The following is a 23,369-nucleotide window of genomic DNA, read 5'->3' as shown; positions in this document are numbered from 1 at the left end:
CATTTTAAAAACACTATAAGGACCATAATACTAGAAATACAATGCTATGCCACATTTAAAAATTTCTCAAGAGGATCAGTTTAGTTTGAAATTTATCCCAACTATTTTTCAAAGTTTAACACTTAAAATTTAAGAGAAAATGAGGTTCTTAAAACAGATGTTATACTCTTGTATTTTAAAAGCCTTACTCTTCTTCATACAGCAGACATGGCATAATTCCTTATCATCTTTGCCATCAGAACTGGCACAGGTACACTCCTCCAAGCCGTATTTCTCACAGATAGAACCTGCACATTGCTGGGGGGTAAAAAGACCAATTATTTAATCCCTATATGGTCAAACCTCTTGTTCACAGTAATAAGACAGATATAAGCCTCCAAAGCTAAAAATAACTAAGTAGAAATACAAGCAGTGGGTGGTGAGAGGGGGAAAGCATAGATGAGCATAAGAAATGGACTGACCTTATAAACACATTTGAAGAAGAGTAAGTGCAAATATCAGATCTTTAAAGAAATAGTAACTTAAAATTCTAAACAAAAACATTAAAATTCTAAACAAAATAAAAACAAAGAGATTAGATGAGCATCAACTTTTTGTTGGTTATTATGGCTCCTTTATAAGAAGAGAAAAATAAAATTTTCCTCATATAGAGAAAAGTGATTATTTAGCCAAGAAATCTCTAAAGACTTCAAATCATAAGAAATGACCAAGAATTCTTCTACTTAGGCTATTCAAACATTGATTTATAAAACTTAAAACAGTACATGTCTAGTTATATAATTATTTTTCTCTAGAAATATATCAAACACATGCAGCAGAAAGGCAAAAGACAAGTCAATAACTAATCAAATGCCACCAGGCACTTCTGCCACATAATACATTCACAGCTTTGTGGGGAAGTAGATACAGATATTGAGACTGAAGCTGAGATTAATTACTTTAACTGTGCAGCTTTAGGTGTCAACAAACAATTAGTCTAAAGGCAGGTTTCAGAGTTCACTGGTGGCTCAGCAGGTAAAGGATCCAGTGTTGTCACTGCTGTGGCTGGGGTTCAATCCCTGACCTGGGAACTTCTGCATGCCACTAGGGTGGCCAAAAAAAAAAAAAAAAAAAGTAAGTTCTTTGAAACTGAATAAAACCCAAAAAAACAAGAACACATATAAATCAAATGCTTACCCCATTAATGCATACTTGCGTATGCCTATTACAGTCTGTAAAGTTTGGTTTAGGATCAGATGCTGGGCAGAGAGCTGTGATGCCATTACATATTCCTTCTTTTGCACAGTCTGAATCATCCCGACACTTCTCAGTTTTGGATTTGAATTTACACTGTGCTGTGCAACAGGGACCTTGACTTGGACTAGAAGGAACATGGAAGTAAAAGTAAAGAAAGTTACTAGGATTTCCTTTTCTTAAACACAGACACAGTCCTAATTTTTAAATCACACATTTCATCTTTTAAGTGGTAAGTATGTTACTGTTGTACAACTTCAAAAATTAAAATAAGATGCTACTAAATTTCAATATTCTAATAAGTACAGAAAAAGTAAGTATCCTGTTTTTATAATGAAGGCATACTATATTCAGAATTCTTATTCTATTTCCCTTTAGTGGAAGGCTATAATGGAAAATGGATTAAATATTAGGCAAGACAGCATTGTTTTTCATAAATATACATTACTAATTTTATCATTTTTTTCTCACATTCATGCACTAAAATCAAACTAGAATACAAGAATAACCATTTTAAAAGTATTGCACAAACAATATTCTAGCACTTATACCTATCACTACCAAAATAATTTGACAAGTGAAATATCTATATGACACTAAGTTATAAGAGAGTATGGAATCCACATTATCTAAATATATAAAATTAAGATTCTAAATATGGATGAAAGCCACATTTTTTAAACTAGGAACTAAATAATACGCAATTTTATTCAGCATCCTTTGCATGTCCTTTTTCAACCACTCACACAAATTTCAATTTCAAATAGTTCAATCTGCCAACAAAGTTGCATTAAAAAATGCTACTCCAGAAAAACAAAACAACAACAAACAAAAACAAAGTTCCAAAACCATATGCATCTCTTAATCTCAGTTTTAAAACATCATAACTGCCTTCAGGTGACTTCATAGGAACATTAACATTACTGGGTTTAGCAAGATACCTGCACTCCTTTTCAGGTTTCAGCCTGCATTTTTTCCCCTCTGGCTGGTTTGCATCATAGCAGCACTCATCTTTACACTGGTCACTATAGCCACAATCACATTGTTCACCTTGCTCTACCATTCCATTTCCACAGATAGGCTGGCCAGATTCTGAAGAAAATAAACAAAACAAAGTATGCATTGTATGGAACATTAGTTTTACTTAAAACCAAAACTCTTTAAAGACTCATAACAAAAGGAGAAAGGAAAACTTTGAAGAAAAAGGTAAGTAAAACAAATTAGGAATCTGGAAATGAAGAGATCTCATATTAACAGTACTTCCGTCACCAACTAGCAATGCAGCCTTAGGCAAGTCACTTCACTTTTTGGGGCTGCAGTTTTTTTATCTGTACAGTGAGGGAGTTTGACCTTATGGTTCCTTCCGAGATCCCTTCCAAAAGTGGTAGCATTCTATTTAGGCTATGGACACTGAGCTTTATTGAACAATGGCTGTACTATGTATAGTACGTGAGTACAAAGTAAGTCAGTGCTTCATCAACCAGTAAAAAAAATTAAACCTTTTCTGTTAGAAAATTTCGAACCTACATAGAAGTAGTAAAAGAATAAGTACAATGAATTTCTATGTACCAATCACTCAGCTTAAACAACTATCAACAATACGCTGTAAACAACTCCATCTAACATATTCATCTGTTCGTAAAATATTCCAGAATGAATCTAACAGATAAGATTTTTTTTAAATCTAGCCACAATATCATTATCATACATAAAAAAGTAACAGTACGCTTAATAGCATCTAATAGCCAATTCACGTTTAATTTTTCTCAACTAACTCTTTACAATTGGTTTATGTGTACCAAGTTCCAAGCAAGCTTCCCCCAACCCCTCACCCCATGATTGCTTCTGGTTGACAGGTATCTTAAGTCTTTTAATATAGAATAGATTATGCCCTCTCTTTTTATTTTTACACTATTTGTTAAAGAAATTGCTTATTTTGTTCTATGGAGTTTCCCACATTCTACTTGGTTAACTGTCTCCTAGTCAGTAAGTAATTTTTTTTTAATGTAAATTAGTTTTGATCCTCAGCTAGACCAAGCTCCTTAAGATAAGCTAACTTATACCTTCTGTATTTCTAGAGTCTAACAATATTGGCTTAAATCTTGGTTCATTAGGGTTAGACTATCTGGTTTAAACACAGTGAATAATTCCAGAAAGCTTTTAAGCCTTATTTATTCATTTTTTGCTTGCTTGCTCTTTAGGGCTATACCCACAGCACATGAAAGTTCCCAGGCTAGGGGTCAAATCAGAGCAGTAGCTGCCAGCTTACGCCACAGCCACAGCAACGCAGGATTCAAGCCACGTATGCGACCTACACCACAGCTCACAGCAACACCAGATCCTTAAACCACTGAGCGGGGCTAGGGATCAGACCCGTGTCCTCATGGTACTAGTCAGGTCTGTTACTGATGAACCACAATGGGAACTCCAAGGTTCTTTTTTAAAGTTCTTTGATTTGACTCACAGACTTTGAAAAACTTGTGGTTTCTAAAGGAGACAGGTTGGGGGGGTAGGGGGAAGCGCTGGGGGTTTGGGATGGAAAGGCTATAAAATTAGGTTGTGATGATCATTGTATAACTATAAATGTAATAAATTCATTTTGTAAAATAAATAAATAAATAAACTCTCCAAAAAAAAAAAAAAAAAAGTTCTTTTAGTCAGTGAAGTTTAAAATTAGAACGGAAGGAGTTCCCGTCGTGGCGCAGTGGTTAACAAATCAGACTAGGAACCGTGAGGTTGCGGGTTCAATCCCTGGCCTTACTCAGTGGGTTAAGGATCCGGCGTTGCCGTGAGCTGTGGTGTAAGTTGCAGACACGGCTCGAATCCTGCGTTGCTGTGGCTCTGGCGTAGGCCATCGGCTACAGCTCTGATTTGACCCCTAGCCCGGGAACCTCCATATGCCGTGGGAAGCGGCCCTAGAAAGGCAAAAAGACCAAAAAAAAATAATAATAATAAAGTTGGAACTGGAGATCACAATATTATAAATCAACAATACTTCAATAAAACTTTTAAAAAAGAAAAAAATGGAATGCTATTCTTAGAACATAAAATCACAAAACATTAGCATGTGCAGAGAAATGAAAAGAATCAAATGTTTCATTTTAGAGAAAAGAAAACTAACTTTCAGAAAGTTTGTGACTTGATGGAAACCAGAGGCCCCAGTATGGACAAAATACCGACTCAACCTAGTTCTCCTAGACCTAAAATCTGATGCTCTTTATTTTCTACTACACCAAATCAATGTGGAAAATAGCTGTATCCCAAACTTCAAACTGAGAACTGAGTGAATAGAAGGGAACATACCTCAGGTGCAGGATCCCCAAACAAGGCACACCTGAAGCAAAAATGTTCTAGAAAGACTAGCTTTATATTCAGAGTTCATTCTTATCCTTAACCACATCAAATATTAAAGGAAATTTTAGAGGTAACTGAAGCTTCATACCTCACTTCATACAGCTGTGGCATAGGCCTGCAGCTGTAGCTCTAATTCAATCCCTAGCCTGGGAATTTTCATACACCATAGGTGCGGCCCTAAAAAAAAAGGCAAAAAAAAATATGTTCATAATAAAATGGTGGGAAAATATACATACCAACAAAACAGTTGTTTCTCTTCTTCTCAAGAACTTGACTTATATTTCTAATACTACAGAGTGAGAATTTATTGTTGTTAAGTTTGTCCCCAGATGTTGCTCTTGCATACATGATGTAATTGCCATTTTCTTTTTGTCCTAAATTCTTAGATTCTCCTGGAGTACACTCTGTTCCAGAATCATGCTGTCAAAAAGAATACAGAGTTACATAAACAAGAAGTAAAATAAGGTTTTCGGGTCATCTGATTAACTGTCATTTTCTCATCAGAAGAACAATGGAAGTTTGTGGACTCTACTTTAGAAGAGATCTTACAACTGTTTTAGATTATGAAAAGGAAGATAATTTCTCTTTTAGGAGCCGCTGTCTCAGAAAGGAAGAAAAAATTAAGTGAAGGTCTAACTGCAATGTACACCTTTGTTATTCTGATTTTGGGGGTGGGGGATTTATATAAATCTTTGATATATTCTGCAATTATTTCCTTTAATTGGATTCCCAGAGGTAGAGTTACTGAGTTTAAAGGTCAAACACTTTAAAGGTCTTAATATACATACTGCCAAACTTCTTGACAAAAGGCCATATTAATTTACATTATATAATAATGTGGATCAAGATTTCAATAGGCAGAGATGGACAGAACCGGCTTCCTGGCAGAAGTAAAATTTTTAAAAATTATTTCATTTAGTAAGGAAGGGGAAATAACACTGAAAATACACTTAGACCCAAATTATGAAAATCCCTAAATGCTAAGATAAGAAAGTATATCAGCAATACCAGCAGATAGTGAAAGTAAGGTTGTAAACAAAAGTGACATGATTAGAATGATCAGAATTATATCTAGACAAAGATTAACCTGCTAGGAGTACACACATAGTAAAACTTTCATACTGAGAGACAGGATTTTGTCTCATTTATGATTACAACCTCCCAGAACAAGATTTATAAAGTGGTAACAGTAAATGTGCAATAAACACTTGGGATAGGATAAACAGATACAAGAGATAAGAGTGAACCACTCAGAGAGAAAGTAACACTGACATAGTATAGATATATAACAAGAGAGATAAACACAGATTTTAGATAAAGATATCAAAGGAGAGAGGCTCAGGAGTTCATGGTCTGGCTGATCTCACTATTAAATTACTTAATAAATATTTTCTAACCACCTACTATCTATATGTATGGTATTACGAACAACATGCACAAAGGAATGAGGTGTATCTGAGCACAGGAGAATCATTAAAATAGTCTGGTATGATACGAAAAGACAGCAAGATAGGCGAAAAATGTTAACCAGTTTATCCATTAAACAATACGCAATAAGTAAGAGTGCATTAATATATTAAAAACACTCTCTAGTAAACACCTAGAAGATAGACTGGATGGGAAGTGAAAAGAGAATGGATTAGATATCCTACTTCAAATGGGGTTCATAGACCAGCAGCAGAACCATCACATGGGATGCTTAGAATCCCCATGCAGAACTTGTTTACTTGATTTCTAATAAAGGATAAATGCAGAATTTAAACCAAGCAAGTTTGGTTGTTTTTTCATTTTGTTTTGTCTTGTTTTGTTTGCTTTTTAGGGCCACACTCGTGACATATGGAAGTTCCCAGGCTAGGGGTTGAATCAGAGCTACAGCACTACAGCCACAGCAATGCAGGATGCAAGCCACATCTATGACCTACACAATAGCTCATGGCAACACCGGATCCTTAATCCACTGAGCAAGGCCAGGAATCAAACCTGCATCCTCATAGATCCTCGTCAGGCTGAGCCACGAAGGGAACTCCTACCAAGGAAGATTTTAAAGCCAACTTAATTTCCTTCAGCAACAAGTGAATTGTCAAAGGGCAGTGCATGCACATTTGTGGAAAAACAAAACTTAGAAACTCAGGCCCAGGCAAAGGCCCACCGAAACAGAATCTATATTTTAAGATCCTCAGTAATTTGTATGCACATTAAAATCTGAGAGGCCCTAGACTAACGAACAGAAGAGTAGTATGAAGGGTACTAACATTCCCTTGGTAAGAGTTGGATCTAGGTGATTGGGAGAGTAGAGGACATTTAATTGCCCTTGAAAATGCAAATTAACAGTTCTCTACCCATCTCCAAAATTTCAATTACTCTTTCAAGAGCAAATCACAAAAGCAGTCAAGAGGTAGAGAAATTAAACATATTTTAAGTACTTTATCCAAGAATGCTGATAATAATCTATCAATTTCTGATTGAGACTAGAAGAAGAAAGACTTGCAACTTAGTGAGAGGGTACTTATATTTTACAAATTGGGGGAAACATTAGATAAGAGAGGGCATTTGAGAATTTTAAACTATGAGAATAGAATTTTTTTCTAAACTCATAAAAAGTTCCATTTTTACAAGTGATAAGGTACAAGTAAAATGATTTATATATAGTTTTCAAATAAAATCTTCCCAAACTTGTTATTTTAAAAAGCCCCACCAAAACCATAAAGAGAGAGTATCTTTCAGTGTTTTATACTTTCATGTGTACTAATCTTTAGTTCACTGCAAAAGCAATACAATAGATGGGGTATTAAATAATATCAAAGAACTGTTCATTCTGTCAGGCATCATAAGCACACAGTGGTTGTAGAAGAGAATGTCTACTTTTTTAAGAAATGCATACTGAAATATATAAGGATAAGTTAATTAGCTTCTAGTATATCTTATAAAGAAAAAGAAATACAAAAGGAGCTGTAGCAAATCTTGATGCTTGTTGAATCTGAATCAGAAATTGGCAAATTGTAGCCTGCAGACTATTTTTATATGACCTAAGCTAAGTGTGGTTTTTCCACATTTAAAAGACTGTTAAAAAAAAAAAAAAAATCAACAAAGCCTAGTGGCTCAACAGGTTAAGAATCCAGCATTATCAATGCTATGGCTTGGGTCGCTGCAGTAGCATGGGTTCGATCCCTGGTCCTGGAACTTCTGCATGCTGTATGTGCAGTCAGAAAAAAAGAAAGAAAAACAGGCAACAGAGACCAAATGTTGCCCCTAAATCTAGAATGCTTACTAGTGGCCCCCTTACAGAAAGTTTGCTGATTCCTGTCCTGGATGATGAACGTAAGAGCTTGTTACACTATTTTTCTCTACCTTCATGTATGTTATGAAATTTTCATATTGAAAGATTTTAAAATATTTCACAGGAGAGACAAATATAATAAACTCCAATAATGTTTTAACAGAAACCAAGCAAAAAAACCACTCTACAATTTTCTAACATTCGAAATGTACTTTAAACAATGAAAAGTGATTCTCATTTAATACATATTTGTATTTTCTTTCTTTTTTTTCAACTGTCATTCCATAAATATTTGAATGAATTACATACTAGGTCCTGAATAATATCCTAGGGCCAGAAAACATAGAAGTGAATGAAACAGACAAAATTCCTTGACTTCATAAAATTCTGGCATTGTTGTGTTTCTTGTTTTAATTACAAATATTCTATCTCTTCCCTTTCATTATTATGGCTCAAATAGATTATTATGTTTTGACATATAAAAACAAACATTCGTGTGTACCCTTTTCCACCAAAACAGTAACAACAAAAATTACACAATAAGAGAGACAGATTAATAATTTTTTAAAAATTTAGTAATTAGGCAATACTTACTGGAGATCCAAAGTTATGTCCAACTTCATGAGCAAATGTAATGTGAGAAACTTTGGGGGGTACATGGGACCCATAGTTCTGAACAGTAATAATTCCAGTGTTTAAGGATTTCTTCTTACCATCTGAATAGAGCTTGCTTTTTTCACATATTCCTCCAGAGCTTCCTAATTCATAACAAAAGATGGCTAAAATTAGCATCTGTGTCCCCCCAAAATAATTTTCTAATATATGCTACATTAACTTGAGACATTTATTTTATATGTATTCTGAATCCAAAATTGCTACACCCATATATCAAATACTCTAAAGTTTCTTTGATTCAAGATTAGGAAGTCATTTCAAATACAAGTTTTAATGGCTCACATAAATCCCTACGATTGAATACGAAGCTCTTATAAAATGTTCCTCTTCATAATCACAATGTCCCCCAAATTTTGCTCCCATTAATTTAGCAAAAAAAAAAAAAAAAAAAAAAAAATTTAAGATTCTGTTAAATTTAGGAGTTACTGTCATGGCTCAGTGGTAACGAACCCAATCCGGCCTTGCTCAGTTGGTCAAGGATCCAGGGCTGTGGCTCGGATCAAGCATTGCTGTGGCTGTGGCTGTGGTGTGGGCAGGCAGCTGTAGCTCCAATTTGACCCCTAGCCTGGGAACTTCCATGTGTTGTGGGTGTGGCCCTGAAAAGACAAAAAAAAAAAAAAGATTCTGTTAAATTTAAACATTTCAGCACTTACACTGGGTCAAAGTCTATATACCTTCTCATCTTTCAAAAATAAAATTTATATTTAAGATAAACAAAAGTTGAATAAAATATTGTCAAGGAGATTCTGAGCAAGTCACTTACACAAATAATAGCAGTGATGCACAGGAGTATTTCATTCCCCAAGAGGCAACATACAACGTAGTTTTAAAAAAAAGAAAAGAATTAGCGGATGCATGAGCTAGTGAGTGGGGGAAATAGAAAGAGGCTGACAGAAGTACAAACTTCCAGTTATAAGATGAATAAAGTCTGAGAATCTAATGTGTAACTCATGATGACTACAGCCGATAATACTGTATGGTATAAATGAAATTTGCCAAGAGAATAGAATTTTTTTTTTTTTTTTTTTTTGTCTTTTTGCTATTTCTTGGACAGCTCCCGCAGCATATGGAGTTTCCCAGGCTAGGGGTCTAATCGGAGCCGTAGCCACCAGCCTATGCCAGAGCCACAGCAACGCCGGATCCAAGCCTCGTCTGCAACCTACCCCACAGCTCGCGGCAACGGTGGATCGTTAACCCACTGAACAAGGGCAGGGACTGAACCCGCAACCTCATGGTTCCTAGTTGGATTCATTAACCACTGCGCCACGACGGGAACTCCGAGAATAGAATTTAAATGTTCACATACGTATACACAGAAAAGGAAAAAGGTAAATATGTGAGGTTATGGATGTATTAATTAACTTGGTAGGGGGAATTCTTTCACAATGTATACAAGTGCCAAATCATCACACTGTACCCTTTAAATATCTCAAACTTCACTTGTTGATTTTTATCTCAATAAAGCTTAAAAGAAAGAAAAGAATTATGTCAAGTGAGTTTAAAGAAGAAAAGGAGGGAGGGAAGGAGAAGACGTGGGACAGCAAAGAGCAACTGTGGCAAAATGTTAACTGATTATAAGGAATTCTCTGTTCTACTCTTGCAACTCTTTGGCAGATTTGAATTTTTTTTTTCAAAATAAAATTCAAAAAACTGAATTATGATTTTCCAATGTGTCTAGAGAATACTTTCAAATTTTAAAAGAAAACCTGCATTTTTATTTATATGATACATATCAAATAATTTTGTAGTTCACCTGTTCATTAACAGTTCCTAAACTTCAGAGCTTAATACCAAAATCAAAGTGCTTTCACTAAAGGCAGTATATTTAAGAAATTAGAAAAAGAACAACAGCAAATCAGAAACTGGCTAGCCAATCCATGTCTTTATGTACACTGCACAGAGAAGACCACAGTATTATCATTATTATTGTTGTTGTTGTTGTCGTTATTTCTTATGGCCACACCCCAGTATATGGAAGTTCCCTGACTAGGGATTGAATCATAGCCACAGCAACGAGGGATCCAAGCCACATCTGAGACCTATACCACAGCTTGCAGCAATGCTGGATCCTTAACCCACTAAACAAGGCCAGAGAGCAAACCCACATCCTCATGGATGCTAGTTGGGTTCATTACTGCTGGGCCACAATGGGAACTCCAAGACCACAGTATTTTAAATAGTCCTATTAAAGAATCTCAGCAAGTTCTTTGGTTTACATTCACATTTAAGAAGTTACTCTATTTGATTTTTTAAATGGAAATATAATCAAATGGATTAGGATATTCTGATAACTGATCAAATTATTTCAAATTAGTTTTCTATACACAATGTTACAACCAAGTTATTAAAGCATTTATAAAAATCTAACACTTAGAATCTCTAACAAAGCATATAATAGAAAGCAATTCAAAATAGATCTGTAAGAAGGGCATGACACTGCAATTGCTGCCTTGTTCCTTTTAATATCAGAAAGTAAACAGCAACAAATCATAAATGTAATTACTATTATGATACAATTTAAGAAGCTGAAACGATAACGTACTTCACAGAGAAGTAAACTGAAAGACCAAGTCATATGCAGATTTTAACCAGCAAAGGATTAAGAATTTTTATGATATTTAAAACTTACCTTTTTCTACACAGAAAAGTGAATAGAAAAGAAACAGCAAATGATTTATGAATATTTAATGTATTTTCTTAAGCTACTTCTACTTTTGGAGATGAGCCCTAATGACTATATCACTATTTCTAGAAACATTCAGAAAAGAAGTATTCAGAAAAGATCTGAATAAGCACTCTGTATACAATAATTATAGTCTACATATTATACGTTTAAGCAAATAGTAAATTAATATCCTGCCTTACCAAAGATTTGTCATATGCAAATTAGTCCAATGCAGTACTGCCAAATTGAATTAAGTATAGAAGACACCGCACTGCAAATCTTTATCAGTTAAAAAAAAAAAAAAGTAATGAGATCCTGCTGTATAGCACTGGAAACTATATCTAGTCACTTACGATGAAGCATGATAATGTGAGAAAAAGGAATGTTATGTGCATGTGTGCCTGGGTCACCTTGCTGTACAGTAGAAAACTGACAGAACACTATAAAGCAGCTATAATGGAAAAAAATAAAAATCACTAAATATAAAAAAAGTAAATAGCATATACTTAAGACTCTGATAATATCTTTTTCTGTATTTTTAAGGTCCATCTAGTTTAAGGAAAGATCATACATAAATTTGAGTGTATTCTTCTGAAATAGTCTTTGTATTTCATATTTTGTTTAATGTCTTAACTGCTTTTGGTTTTAATGACTATTGCTTACACAGGAAAGTTCAGTATTTGTTACAGACTAACAGCATATGCTAGAATAACTCAATTACACAGGAAGAAATAAAATACTATTTCCAATGTTATGATTTAACTTTTTAAATACTGCAATCAGTTTTGATATGCCAGAAACTCAATTATATCATAAATACCTACAGCTAAGCCCTAATTCAAGTTTAGTAACTGCTTTACCTTATAAATTTAAGATTTTACTACATATAATCATTCTTGAAAAACACAAACTATTCCATTACAATGAGAAGGATAAAACATTTTTGGAGTCAAAAGTAATTATTGATGGATGGATGAATCAAGGATCAACAAAGAAAAATGACATTTTTCTATCTATAGAATACTCTGAGAGTTAGTCACAAAATATTAGTCTTAAACTTTAAAAAGACTCCTCCAGGAGTTCCCGTCGTGGCTCAATCTGGTTAACAAATGGTTAACAAATCTGACTAGGAACCATGAGGTTGCATGTTCGAACCCTGGCCTTGCTCAGTGGGTTAAGAACAAAAACTATAAGGATAATATAATATTTGACAGAGTCCATAAATAGAGTTTTGATGTGAGCAGGCCTAAACACCTAAAACTTAACAGAAGAATTTGAGAGGCTGAGGGTTATCCTGAGAACCTCATGTTGAGCTCTTCTAATATGTAAAATCAAACTAAAATTTCTAACCTAAGAAAAACAAGAGACAATTTCTACCAACTGAAATGTTGCAAAAAATGTTCTTCACAAACAGTCAGAGGAATACTGAATGGTTCAGGAGGATTAGCTCTGGAGACAAATTTCAGAGCTAGCCTTTTTCAGGGACCTGGCCAAACTGATCACATTAAGATTGATAACAGGCGAGCAGAATGTGGCTTAACAAACCAAAACAAAAGGCCCCTCAAAAAGGCATGTTAGAAGGTATAACAAATGAGGTAGAACAAAGGGATCATCTAATATAAAGAATTACTTTAAGGAACCAATATTTCAGTCTCTAAATAAGAGGTTTATTTAAAGACTTATTTCAGTCTTTAAATAAGAGTTTCTAAATCAGAAGTTCTGTGTTTAACACAGAACTGTGCTTACATAAAAAAAAGTTCAGAGTAATCTTTCCAGATTCATATTCAAGACTAACTTTGTTTTGGAGACTAGACTCCTCTCTTTTGGGGGCACCATTTTAGGCCCATTAATTTCAAACGGAAGCCTCCAAGTCAGCCCAGATCACAAGCTGCTTCTACTTATTATGGAGTCGGGGCAGGAAGTGCCGTTTTTCTCATTAAGGAAACTGAAGGCAGTACCCAACTACAGTAAGAATTTTTAAAAAACAAATTAAAAAGCTGTGTAAAAACCCTTAAAGACAAACCTACCCTATTCAAACGTTTCAAACCTCATTGCTTTTCCTAGTTTAACTGAGTCTGTGAGGACTACAGCTAATAATTTGAGTAACTATGCTGGGAAAATTTACACAACAGTATCACAACAAAATCTCCTCCACCACCACATACTTGCATAGTGAAATATCTGCAGAGTTAAATGAAATTAAGCTAAATAATACAATGGAAATGAAATTAATTAGGGAAAAGAAAAATGAAAAAGACTAAGAAACAATAACAGATTACTAGCTGAACAGATCAACTATAACATACTATTTTTGAAAACAGAGTAACAGAAAGCATTACTAAAGATCTACATGCAGAAACATGAAGTCTCAAAGGAAAGGCAATGACAGTGAAATTACAGTGAAAATAAAAAAGTTCAAGCAATATGATTTACCTGAATTTATAGAGAGAACGACCTAGTATCCCAGCTCTCAGTCCAGTGCTCTTCTCCTTATGCCATGACAATTATCGAAAATGATGTCTAAATACTATAGAGTGGTACTACTTTATAACTCCTCTCTCTTAAGAAAGAAGGAAATAGATCCCATCTCTATTAGATGCAGGAAACATTTCAACTTCTTGTTAGGAATGTCTTGGGCAGGGTGGGAATGGGATGGGATGGGATGGGATTTTGGGGTTATCAGATGCAAACTATTACATTTAGAAAGGATAAGCAATGAGGTCCTACTGTACAACACAGGGAACAATATCCAGAGATCATGATGGAAGATAACATAAGAAAGACTGTGTGTGTGTGTGTGTGTGTGTACACGCGTATGACTGGGTCTCTGTTGTATAGAAGAAATTGGCACATTATAAATCAATTATACTTTAATAAATAATAAAAAATAAATCAAATGCCCCTCTCCCCAAAAAGAAAGAAAGAAATGCCTCAGGGAGAGAAAGGTAGGATGTTACATTATGTAACACCTAGTAAAATGCATTACACCTGAAGTCAAAAGGTCCAGATTCTCGGTTCTGTGTGATACTGGGTTGGTGACAAAGTCTCTGATCAAGTTTCCTCACCCATATAATGGAAGAAATATCTACACCTCATAAGGGAACTGAAATAGCCAGTAAGAGGAAATACATAAAATTCCCTAAAAAAATAAAATGTAAGTCAAATAAACTCAGTTTGGGTACTCTAAGGGCAAAGAGAAGTGAAGAAGAAAGGTGTCAAAGCAGACATCTTATTCCAGAAAAAGCTGGGTCAAAGGAACAAAGATCCCTTCTCTTTCCTACTCTGGATCCCATTCTTCTGTCTTGGCCTAGCCCCTACCCAGAAACTCTTAGAAAAAGGTTTCTGAGAGCTGGAGTTAGGGGTTTAACATAGAGCAAAGGAAAAGGGCATCAGATGAAGAACCCAGTGACAAAATATATGTGTACCATCGCTTTCAATCCAGAACTGTCTATTGCTGTTTCAGTAAAATAAGCAACATTTCATAAAATAAGATCCAGAGATCATAAAAAACTAGACACAAAAACTAATTGTCCCCAAACTCATAATCCCAGTCCAATCAGGAGAAAAACATGAGACAGATTGCAATAAAAGGGTACCCTATAATATACCTTACCGATATTCCTCAAGATTGTAAAAAGTTATGAAAAACAAGAAAAGTCTGAGAAATTAAGTACACTTTCAAATGTGGCAGAAAAACAAAAGCTTTGGAAATTGTAAAAAAGATATTCACTGATGGCTTAAAAAAAAAAAAAGAGCAAGAAATGTAAAAGCAAAAATACAGTACTAAAGACATTGAAATATGCAAAACAAATCAAAGACAAACTAAGAATAGGAACAGAAAAGCCTGTCTTACCCTGGATAAAGCAGAAGTTGATCCTTTTAAAAAGATAGAAATGATGCATCAGAAGAAGGAGAAATGCTGGATATAGCTCAGAAGATGACAAACTCCTGATCAAATTCTATATGGCAAAATTTATATTCAAAAAGTCCAGGATTATTATTTTTTTTTTTATTTTTTATTTTTTTGGTCTTTTTAGGGCCTCACCCATGGCATATGAAGGTTCCCAGGCTAGGAGTCAAATCAGAGCTGTAGGTGCCAGCTTACACCACAGCTCACAGCAATGCCAGATCCTTAACCCACTGAGTGAGGCCAGGGATCAAACCTGCGTCCTCATTGATGCTAGTCAGATTTCTTTCCACTGAGCCACAAAAGGAACTCCATTTTTTTTTGTTTGTTTGTTTTGCTTTTACTTTTATTTTTCCAGGATTCTTTCTACTCATTCTTCACTTAATAAATTTGCATTTTTCTAAACTAGGCTACCGGACTTATTATACTAATTATTATATCACCCCCCCCCACTCCCACTGCAATGAGATGGGGAGTATCCTATCCCAGCTTTCTCAAGGACAGTGGCTCTCACAGCTAAGGCAGAGACCCCAGCAGAATGTGAGCTCCTACGGTCAAGCCAGTGGAGCTGTGAGTACTGCAGCCTCATGCCCACACCTTTTTTCAGGCAACACTTCCCTTTTGTTAAAATAAAGGCTAAAAATAAAATAATAACAGTAAAGGTAGTCTTTTTTTCTTTCTACCTGCTGTTCCTGACCAGAGTCTCTCTGCTCCTTATCTCACTGCAGAACAGAAACAAAAACACAGTTTTCTCCTTTTGACTCTTAAGAACCTCTCCCCATTCCTACCCCCAAATTAATTACCTTTTGGGTAAAAATTAACATTTTGCTATCAGAAATAAGTACCACTTTTCCCCATAAAATTTCAGCTACTGAATGTACCAAATGTCAGGATATCTCCCTGTTACCACTCGTTCATTCATTTCAAAATAAAAAGCTGCTTCATCTATTTTTCCATTTATATTATGCTCATGAATTTTCCCTAATTCCAGTACTGTACAGGCATCACTTTCTCTTATACCTTGTAAAATTCAGCACATCCTAAAAATAGCTTTTGTTTCAAATAATAAATCATAACATATTGAGATAAGGTACCTGAAGGTGCTCCAACCCATGCCAGACCAAGGACACCATCATCAAAATCTCGGTCTGTGAAGACATAGGCCAAACAGTAGTCATCATGATTCTGCTCGGAATTCAATTCCAGAAACTTCTCCACACCAATATTTGGAAAACGGAAGGGATTTGTAGGGTCCTTCTCATCAGCAGTTGTGTTGATCTAAAATTAAAACAATGATTTTAACAAGCAACTAAAGTTAGGAGCACCCGCCTGAACAAAACGCTTGGCCCAAGGAAATCAGACCTTAATCTAAACAGTTATTCCCTGTCTCCATGTCCAAGCTGAAGGAAGGAGAAAAGGAAGGGAGGGAGGAAGGAAGGGAAGGATGGAAGAGAGGAGAATTAAAGCTGAATATTTTAAATTTCTGAGCAAGTATTCACTAGATTCCTGAACACTGAACACACTTGGGAAGGAAAAATAAGTTCTGCTTTCAAAATTTCTAATAAGGAAGTAGTTTCTCAAATTTAATCAACTGATCAGTCCCTTTTAGTGCTGATCTCCTACATATGGTGACAAGTATAAGAACATAAAACCCTATATTTCAGCTAATTAGTAGAACATAAAACAGACACTGAACCCAAGAATGTCAATTCAGCAGACAAATCATATTCTTGGTTCTCCTTGCCTAGGCAGTCACAAGTCAAGCCCAACTAACCTCAAGTTCAATTTTTTTCCCTGAATGTGAGCAAGGTTTTTTTTTTTTTTTTCCTCTCTGCCAATTCATTTCTCTTACTATTTCAAGCTGAGTTCCTCCAGAATGTTTCCTTCAACACTTGTACACATGTACTCCTGGTGCATGTTCCTCCTTCACAATGTGAAAAATAATCAGTTCTGATACCAACTTTCAACTAAACAAAGGTTTTCATTTATTAGTCCCTGCGTCCTTTCAAAGACCCCTGCCTATCCCTGCAAGTTCTAGAACAATTTAGTTTTTCCCAAGTCAGAAAAATTACATACAGACTGCTGATAAAGAATAAAAAGGAATATGTATGAAAGTAAACATTGCTTAGAAGGCAAATCTCAATTCACCGCAAATATGAGTAGTAACGGAAAGTTATAGCTAAATTGATACAATGAGAACTATAGGTCTTTTTAGGATACACATTCCTCAGTAAAACCAACAGGCTTAGAAACAGGATGGGTTTCTTAGAAACACCACTGAGGGCAAGTGCCTAAGGATATATTTGAGAACACCTGGTTCGTCCATTAACAATTAACTAAAAACAATTAATTATGGTCATCTAACACACAAAAAGAATCCCAAAACAAGAGCACTATATAAGTAGCCCATTAGAGACATGCTGCACATGGCTTTTCCCCATCAAATTCTCTGATGCTTCTGTAATACTGGTTACAAATAAAAATTGCACCTAAATTTTACCTATATTACAATGAAGTTAATTAATTAGAAATTAGATTCATTAATGGCATTAATATTTAAATATTCACTTATAAAATATAAATTTGAAATTATTTAATGGGTCACAAACTTCAACTAATGAGATTTAAACTAAAGTTTTAATTTCGGTTAAAGGCCTGAGAACAACTGTCACACTACCCATAATGCAAAGTGTCCTTTTTTGCAGGGGGCACACCATATGGAAGTTCCCACGCTAGAGGGAGAATCAGAGCTGTAGCTGCTGTCTTAAAGCACAGCCACAAAATGTGTTCTGCAGTTCTTTGGTGTTTCAGATAATGTTACTACAAAAAGGTTAAATTAGTTTAGAAAAGTATGAATTTCTTTCCCAAAGGATTTCTCAAAACTTGGGATACATTAATAAAATTTCAAGAGGAAAGAGTATTAAGTGTTTTTCTAACTTCTAATTTTATTTAATTACTCTATTCCCTCTGCCGGAACATCAAATGGGACACACTCTGAAATATACTGCATAAGATGAATCTGAAGAAACTGAGGAATAATATCAGGGTGGAAAAACGTCAAGCACTGTTATCTATAGTTACTAAGAGCGCTTTCTAACTGCTATGTTAATCGGATAGATAAAAAACAGTACTTTTTACCATACCTCTTTTACAGTCCAGATTAAAGCCCTATAGATTTCGTTCTTAAATCATAAACCCAGGTATCCCCTCTGTGTGTGTATAAAACCCAAGAGATAAATTGCATCAGTAAGCACAATTTAATTTAAACTACTTAACGCATAAAAATTAAGTTAAAACACAAGTATTTCTCTTTTCATAAACATGATCCTTATTGTTTCTCTTTGTTAATATTCTTAACTACTGAAATTCCTTACTCTTATGCGTTTCACCATGAAACTGATGTTACGGATTCCGGAGAAGTCTGTGGTCTGGTAAATTGTATCAATCGCTTTAACATGACTGGATATCTATTGATTCAAAAAAAAAAAAAAAGAACATTTTAGAGGCAATGTTGAAATGTGAAAAAGATAATGAATTTCCACTTCCAAAATCAAGAATTATTCATATTACACCACATTCAAATATTAAAATGTCTATATAATATATGAGATGAAAGGATTAAAAGACTAGTGAGCTAAAACAGAGAAGGGAAATTCATTGAGTTTTCCAGCCTTTTCTATAGCCAAAAACAAACATGCACTTAGCCTCAGACATATAAAACTTTGTTTCCTCAATCTATCCCACAATGTCACACCTCCATGCCTTTCACATGCTACTTCCTTATGTCTATGGTATTTATCCTTTAGACTCAGCTCAAATATCTTCTATGAATACTTTCCTGATGATACTAGGACATGCAGTCATTCTGTGACTTTAGTCTTTCCACTGCCACACTAGTACACATTCCGTAAGTTTTGTCTACCACTTACTATATACTAGGTGCTGGAGGTATAATGGTAAACGAAATTAAGAAATTCTGATTAATTTACAGAGATTTACTCTACAAGGGGAGGAAGGGAAAGAAGCAACACAAATATAAGTAACATACATTCAGATTTTGCAAAATTCTAGGAAGAGATAAACAAGGCAATAGGACACAAAAAGACTGCCTTTTACCTAGCCAACTCTCAACTAAACTTTCTGGCTTCTAAACCACCCAGTATACAACCTTCCCATCTTTGATTACAAAAAACACTCTTGGTATCTTGGTACTACTGATGTGAAAACATCGGGGTTCCTGTCATGGCTCAGCAGAAACAAATCTGACTGGCACCCATGAGGACCCAGGTTCGATCCCTGGCCTCGCTCAGTGGGTTAAGGATTCGGTGTTGCCGTGAGCTGTGGTGTAGGTCGCAGACACAACTCAGATCCAGCTTTGCTATAGCTGTGGTGTAGGCCGGCAACTCCGATTCAACCCCTAGCCTAGGAACCGCCATATCCCTCAGGTGTGGCACTAAAAAAAAGACCCCCACCCCCCAAAAAAAAAAAAATATATATATACTTTCAAAACCATTTTCAAATAAATTATAAAAACATAAGACAGTCAGGTAGAAGCATTAACAATAATAATTTCAAAAGGAGTCCAGGTTGCCAAACATTGATAAAGAACACAATAGTCTGATGGAGTCCATTATAAATTCGTGCTACCTAAAAATAGCTTGGCCAAGAAATTCTTTATCCAATTCTCACTGCTCCTACCCCACCCCCAAAAATGGTGGTTCAAAATTCCTCCACAGATGAATGATTAGATATCTTACTTTACTGAGAGTTCATCCTGACTTTCTGCTCTTTTTCTCTCTCTTCATCTGTTTCTATCTTCTTCAAATGGTAACTCTTCCTTAAAGAATAACTTTTCTATATTCCTGACCCCAATTCTTTGTGGATCTTTAAGAACAATGTTTCACATGAATTTTTCTTTCTCTTATACCTTAACACTGCTTCTCTACTGGATCATTTTCCTCTTCTGACCAACTTCTCATGAATCCCCCTTTCACTCAAATATTCCATATAGTATTCCTAAGCCACCATTATTTTTTTTTCACATCTCTTGACATCCTAACTGCTCCTGCCAATCCATTCCTAATAATGATTTTACCCCCACAACTTTACTGAGATCTTGCTTAAAGCCTGGGAATAATCTTCCAGTAAAAGATTAACTTTCATAATCATTCTCTTTTTATAATTTTACTTCCAGTAAAAATCAACTTTTATAATCATTCTCTTTTTCTCAGCCTTACTGAGGTATAATAGACAAAATGTAAGATATTTAAAGTGTACATCATGACGATTTGATACACATATACATTGTGAAAGAATCCCTCCCATCTAGTTAATTAACAGGTAGTCATTCTCGTTGATATCTCCGCATATGACACTACTGGCTATGTATTTTGTTTTTGAACCGCTTATTCCTTGGGTTAATCCTACTTAATCTATCTCTTTATTGTATTTTAGCCCATAACTTCTCGCCCTTATCCTATTCACTGTAAAGAGATTTTACCTCCAGTCCCCGCCCACCCGCAACTTTGATTGCATTCTCTCTCCTCACTTCATCTCTTTTGTACCCTTAAATTCCATGCAGAAAGCTCTAGGCTAACCTTTCCCAAGTTCCAATTCTACACTTTCAATACCCTAAGGGAATGACCATGTTCATGTGCTTTTAAACATGTCTAAAATTAAGTTCATCACCCCCATCAAAATGAGTTCACCATTTATACTAATGGCAACTCCATCCTCTCAGTCTCAAATCCTTGGACTCAAAATGCGTTGACCAAACTCTCACTGGACACTTTCAACATGAGGATATCTCCAAAAAATTTTTTATTTTAATAAGGGTTGAAAAAACACAAGTGCAGGTAATAATATAACCTAGAAACTGCTAAGTTCAATGAGAATACAGAACAGAAATTAAATATTATTATTGGAGGGATTCCTCTAACTTTCCCTCCTTTAAGACCACAAATGACAACTTGACCCTCTTTTTAAAGCTAAGCTCCAGTGTCATCATCTCCTTCATGAAATCATATTCTTACATCTTTTTTGAATGACACCAAATATACTAACTGGTCTTTCAGTTATCTGTATTCTTATATATTTTATCATATCACAATTGAAAATATGTACTTTTTATTTTTCCAACAGGAGATAAGTATCAACTTTAATTATAAGAGGAAAACATAGGCATAATGAAACAATATGAGCACATGAGAACTAAAAGGGAAGCAAAATTATAAGTACCTGGGCAATCACAGCTTCTCGTGTTCCATAATATTTAAAGAACAGATGATCAGTCTGAATATAAAGCTGACAAGTATTTTTTTCAGCTGAAGTTGTACGTTTTTTCCTCAGAAGTTCTGGACCATTATTAGCATGCTTTTCTTGAGGTGTCTACATGGCAAAAAGAGTCATTTCTGATCATTAACATGCTTCACTGTTATAATTTTATATAGTTACGAATACACATTATAGGAATTCTCTGGTGCCTCAGTGGATTAAGGATCTGGCATTGCCACTGCTGTGGCTAAGGATGCTGCTGTGGTGTGGGTTCAACCCCCAGCCTGGGAACATTCACATGCCACAGATGCAGCCAAAAAAAGAAAAGAAAAAAAAAAAAAAAAAAAAGAACACACATTATAAACAATTTCATTTTCTACTTTATTATATAAGATTATAGTTATTTCCTCATGCTGTTAAAAATTCTTCACAAACATCATTTTCAGTCTCATAACACTGTACTGTATTGATGACTTCTTCAAGCAATTCCTTAATTTTGAAATATTTTCAAAACATACCATTTAATATGTAATCATGTAAACATTAAGCATGTTTTATAGTAATTTATGATACTTTGATAACTTCCTCTACTTAACCTCAAATACCCAATCTATCACCCAGCCCTGTCAAAGGTACCTTCTAAATACTAAGGGCATCTACCCATTATCTCTGGCTCCATCATGTTATCCCAAACCAGCATCACTTATTACCTAGGGTACTGCAATAAGAGTAATGGAATCTATCTCTAGCTACTACTGGCCTTCGATCTAATTTTCAGACTGCAATCTTTTCAAAACGCAAATTTGAAAATATTACCAACCTGCATTTGTATTTCAATAACTTCTTACTGCATCAAGGATAAAGATGTAAACCCTTTATATGTACCACCAATCAACACTGCAGACTCTACTCCCCTACCCAGTTTCGTCCCATTCCATGCTACTTTACACAAAGACTCTATGACAGCGACAAACTCTAGCTCTCTGTGCTACAGCTACACAGGGCTTCTTTCCAATCCTCCAGCATACAACCTGTCACCTGCCACAGTCTTTTGGCACATGGTGATGTTGCTTCTCCTGATCTAGTCAACTTCCTTCTTCAGATTTAGCAAAGGTCAATTCATCCATTATACTACCTCACAGAACCATGTGCCCATGTCCTTTATAGTTTATCATGGTTATTTGTTTATTTTCTGTCCCCAGCCCGTGACCATTACTTCAATCACTAGAATATGAGCTCTGGAAAAAAGAAATTATCTCTGTTTTGCTTCTCACTGCATAACTGTCAGCTAACACATATTTGGCAGGCAAACAGTAGTCATTCAATAAATATTTGTCTGAAGAATTAATGCTGCTACTGAATCCAAGCACTTAAACATATGTTGACATCTAAAAGCATCATTTTAAGTGAATTTTGATGACATAGTAATAGAGAATTCAACTCAAATTAAATTGTAAACCACAATTCCAAATTTACACTCACATTTTATAATTTCCTTCTCCCTTGACAACTCCATGTTTGACTGTTCTTAGTTACTGTCTTCATTGTACTTTTATCTATTTTCACTCAGCACATCATTCTAGGATGGCAGCTACTGTTTCAGCACATTCCACTGTCTTCTGGTTTCAACTGTTTCCAATGAGAAATGAGCTGTCATTTTTACTGTTGCTTCTTTGAAGGTGACTGGACTTTTTTTTACTGGTTGCTTTTAAGAGAATATCTTGGTTTTTAGACTTTTCTAATACTACGCTACGATATTTTCTTTGTAAAAGCTTTTCCCTGTGCTAACTACAAGGTTTACTAAATTTTTTGTTTGATATTACCTGTCATATTTGGAAAATTCTCAGCCACTGTCTGTCTCCCTATTTCACTCTCATTTTTCTCCTTCTAAGATACACATATTTTAGACCTTTTTAATGTATCACCTATATCTCAAGTTCTTTTCTGTATTTTCTACCCTTTTGTTTCTAAGCAGTTTATTTTCT

General features: G+C 35.1%; 1 protein-coding gene across 1 annotated transcript in view; it reads right to left on the bottom strand.

Moving 5' to 3' along the window:
* The window catches only part of ADAM10 (ADAM metallopeptidase domain 10), a 118,461-nt gene that overhangs the window by 14,395 nt on the left and 80,697 nt on the right, over positions 1 to 23,369 (bottom strand). The window contains 8 exon segments of the mRNA NM_001130531.1: positions 189 to 297; positions 1,177 to 1,360; positions 2,175 to 2,325; positions 4,824 to 5,007; positions 8,459 to 8,622; positions 16,206 to 16,389; positions 18,486 to 18,578; positions 21,349 to 21,498. Coding sequence (NP_001124003.1) covers positions 189 to 297; positions 1,177 to 1,360; positions 2,175 to 2,325; positions 4,824 to 5,007; positions 8,459 to 8,622; positions 16,206 to 16,389; positions 18,486 to 18,578; positions 21,349 to 21,498 — 1,219 coding nt within the window.

The sequence above is a fragment of the Sus scrofa genome, chromosome 1 (assembly GCF_000003025.6).
Source record: "Sus scrofa isolate TJ Tabasco breed Duroc chromosome 1, Sscrofa11.1, whole genome shotgun sequence".
In the NCBI taxonomy this organism is placed as follows: domain Eukaryota; kingdom Metazoa; phylum Chordata; class Mammalia; order Artiodactyla; family Suidae; genus Sus; species Sus scrofa.
Note: the sequence above shows the minus strand (reverse complement) of the source record. Positions and strands in the feature narration are given on the sequence as shown.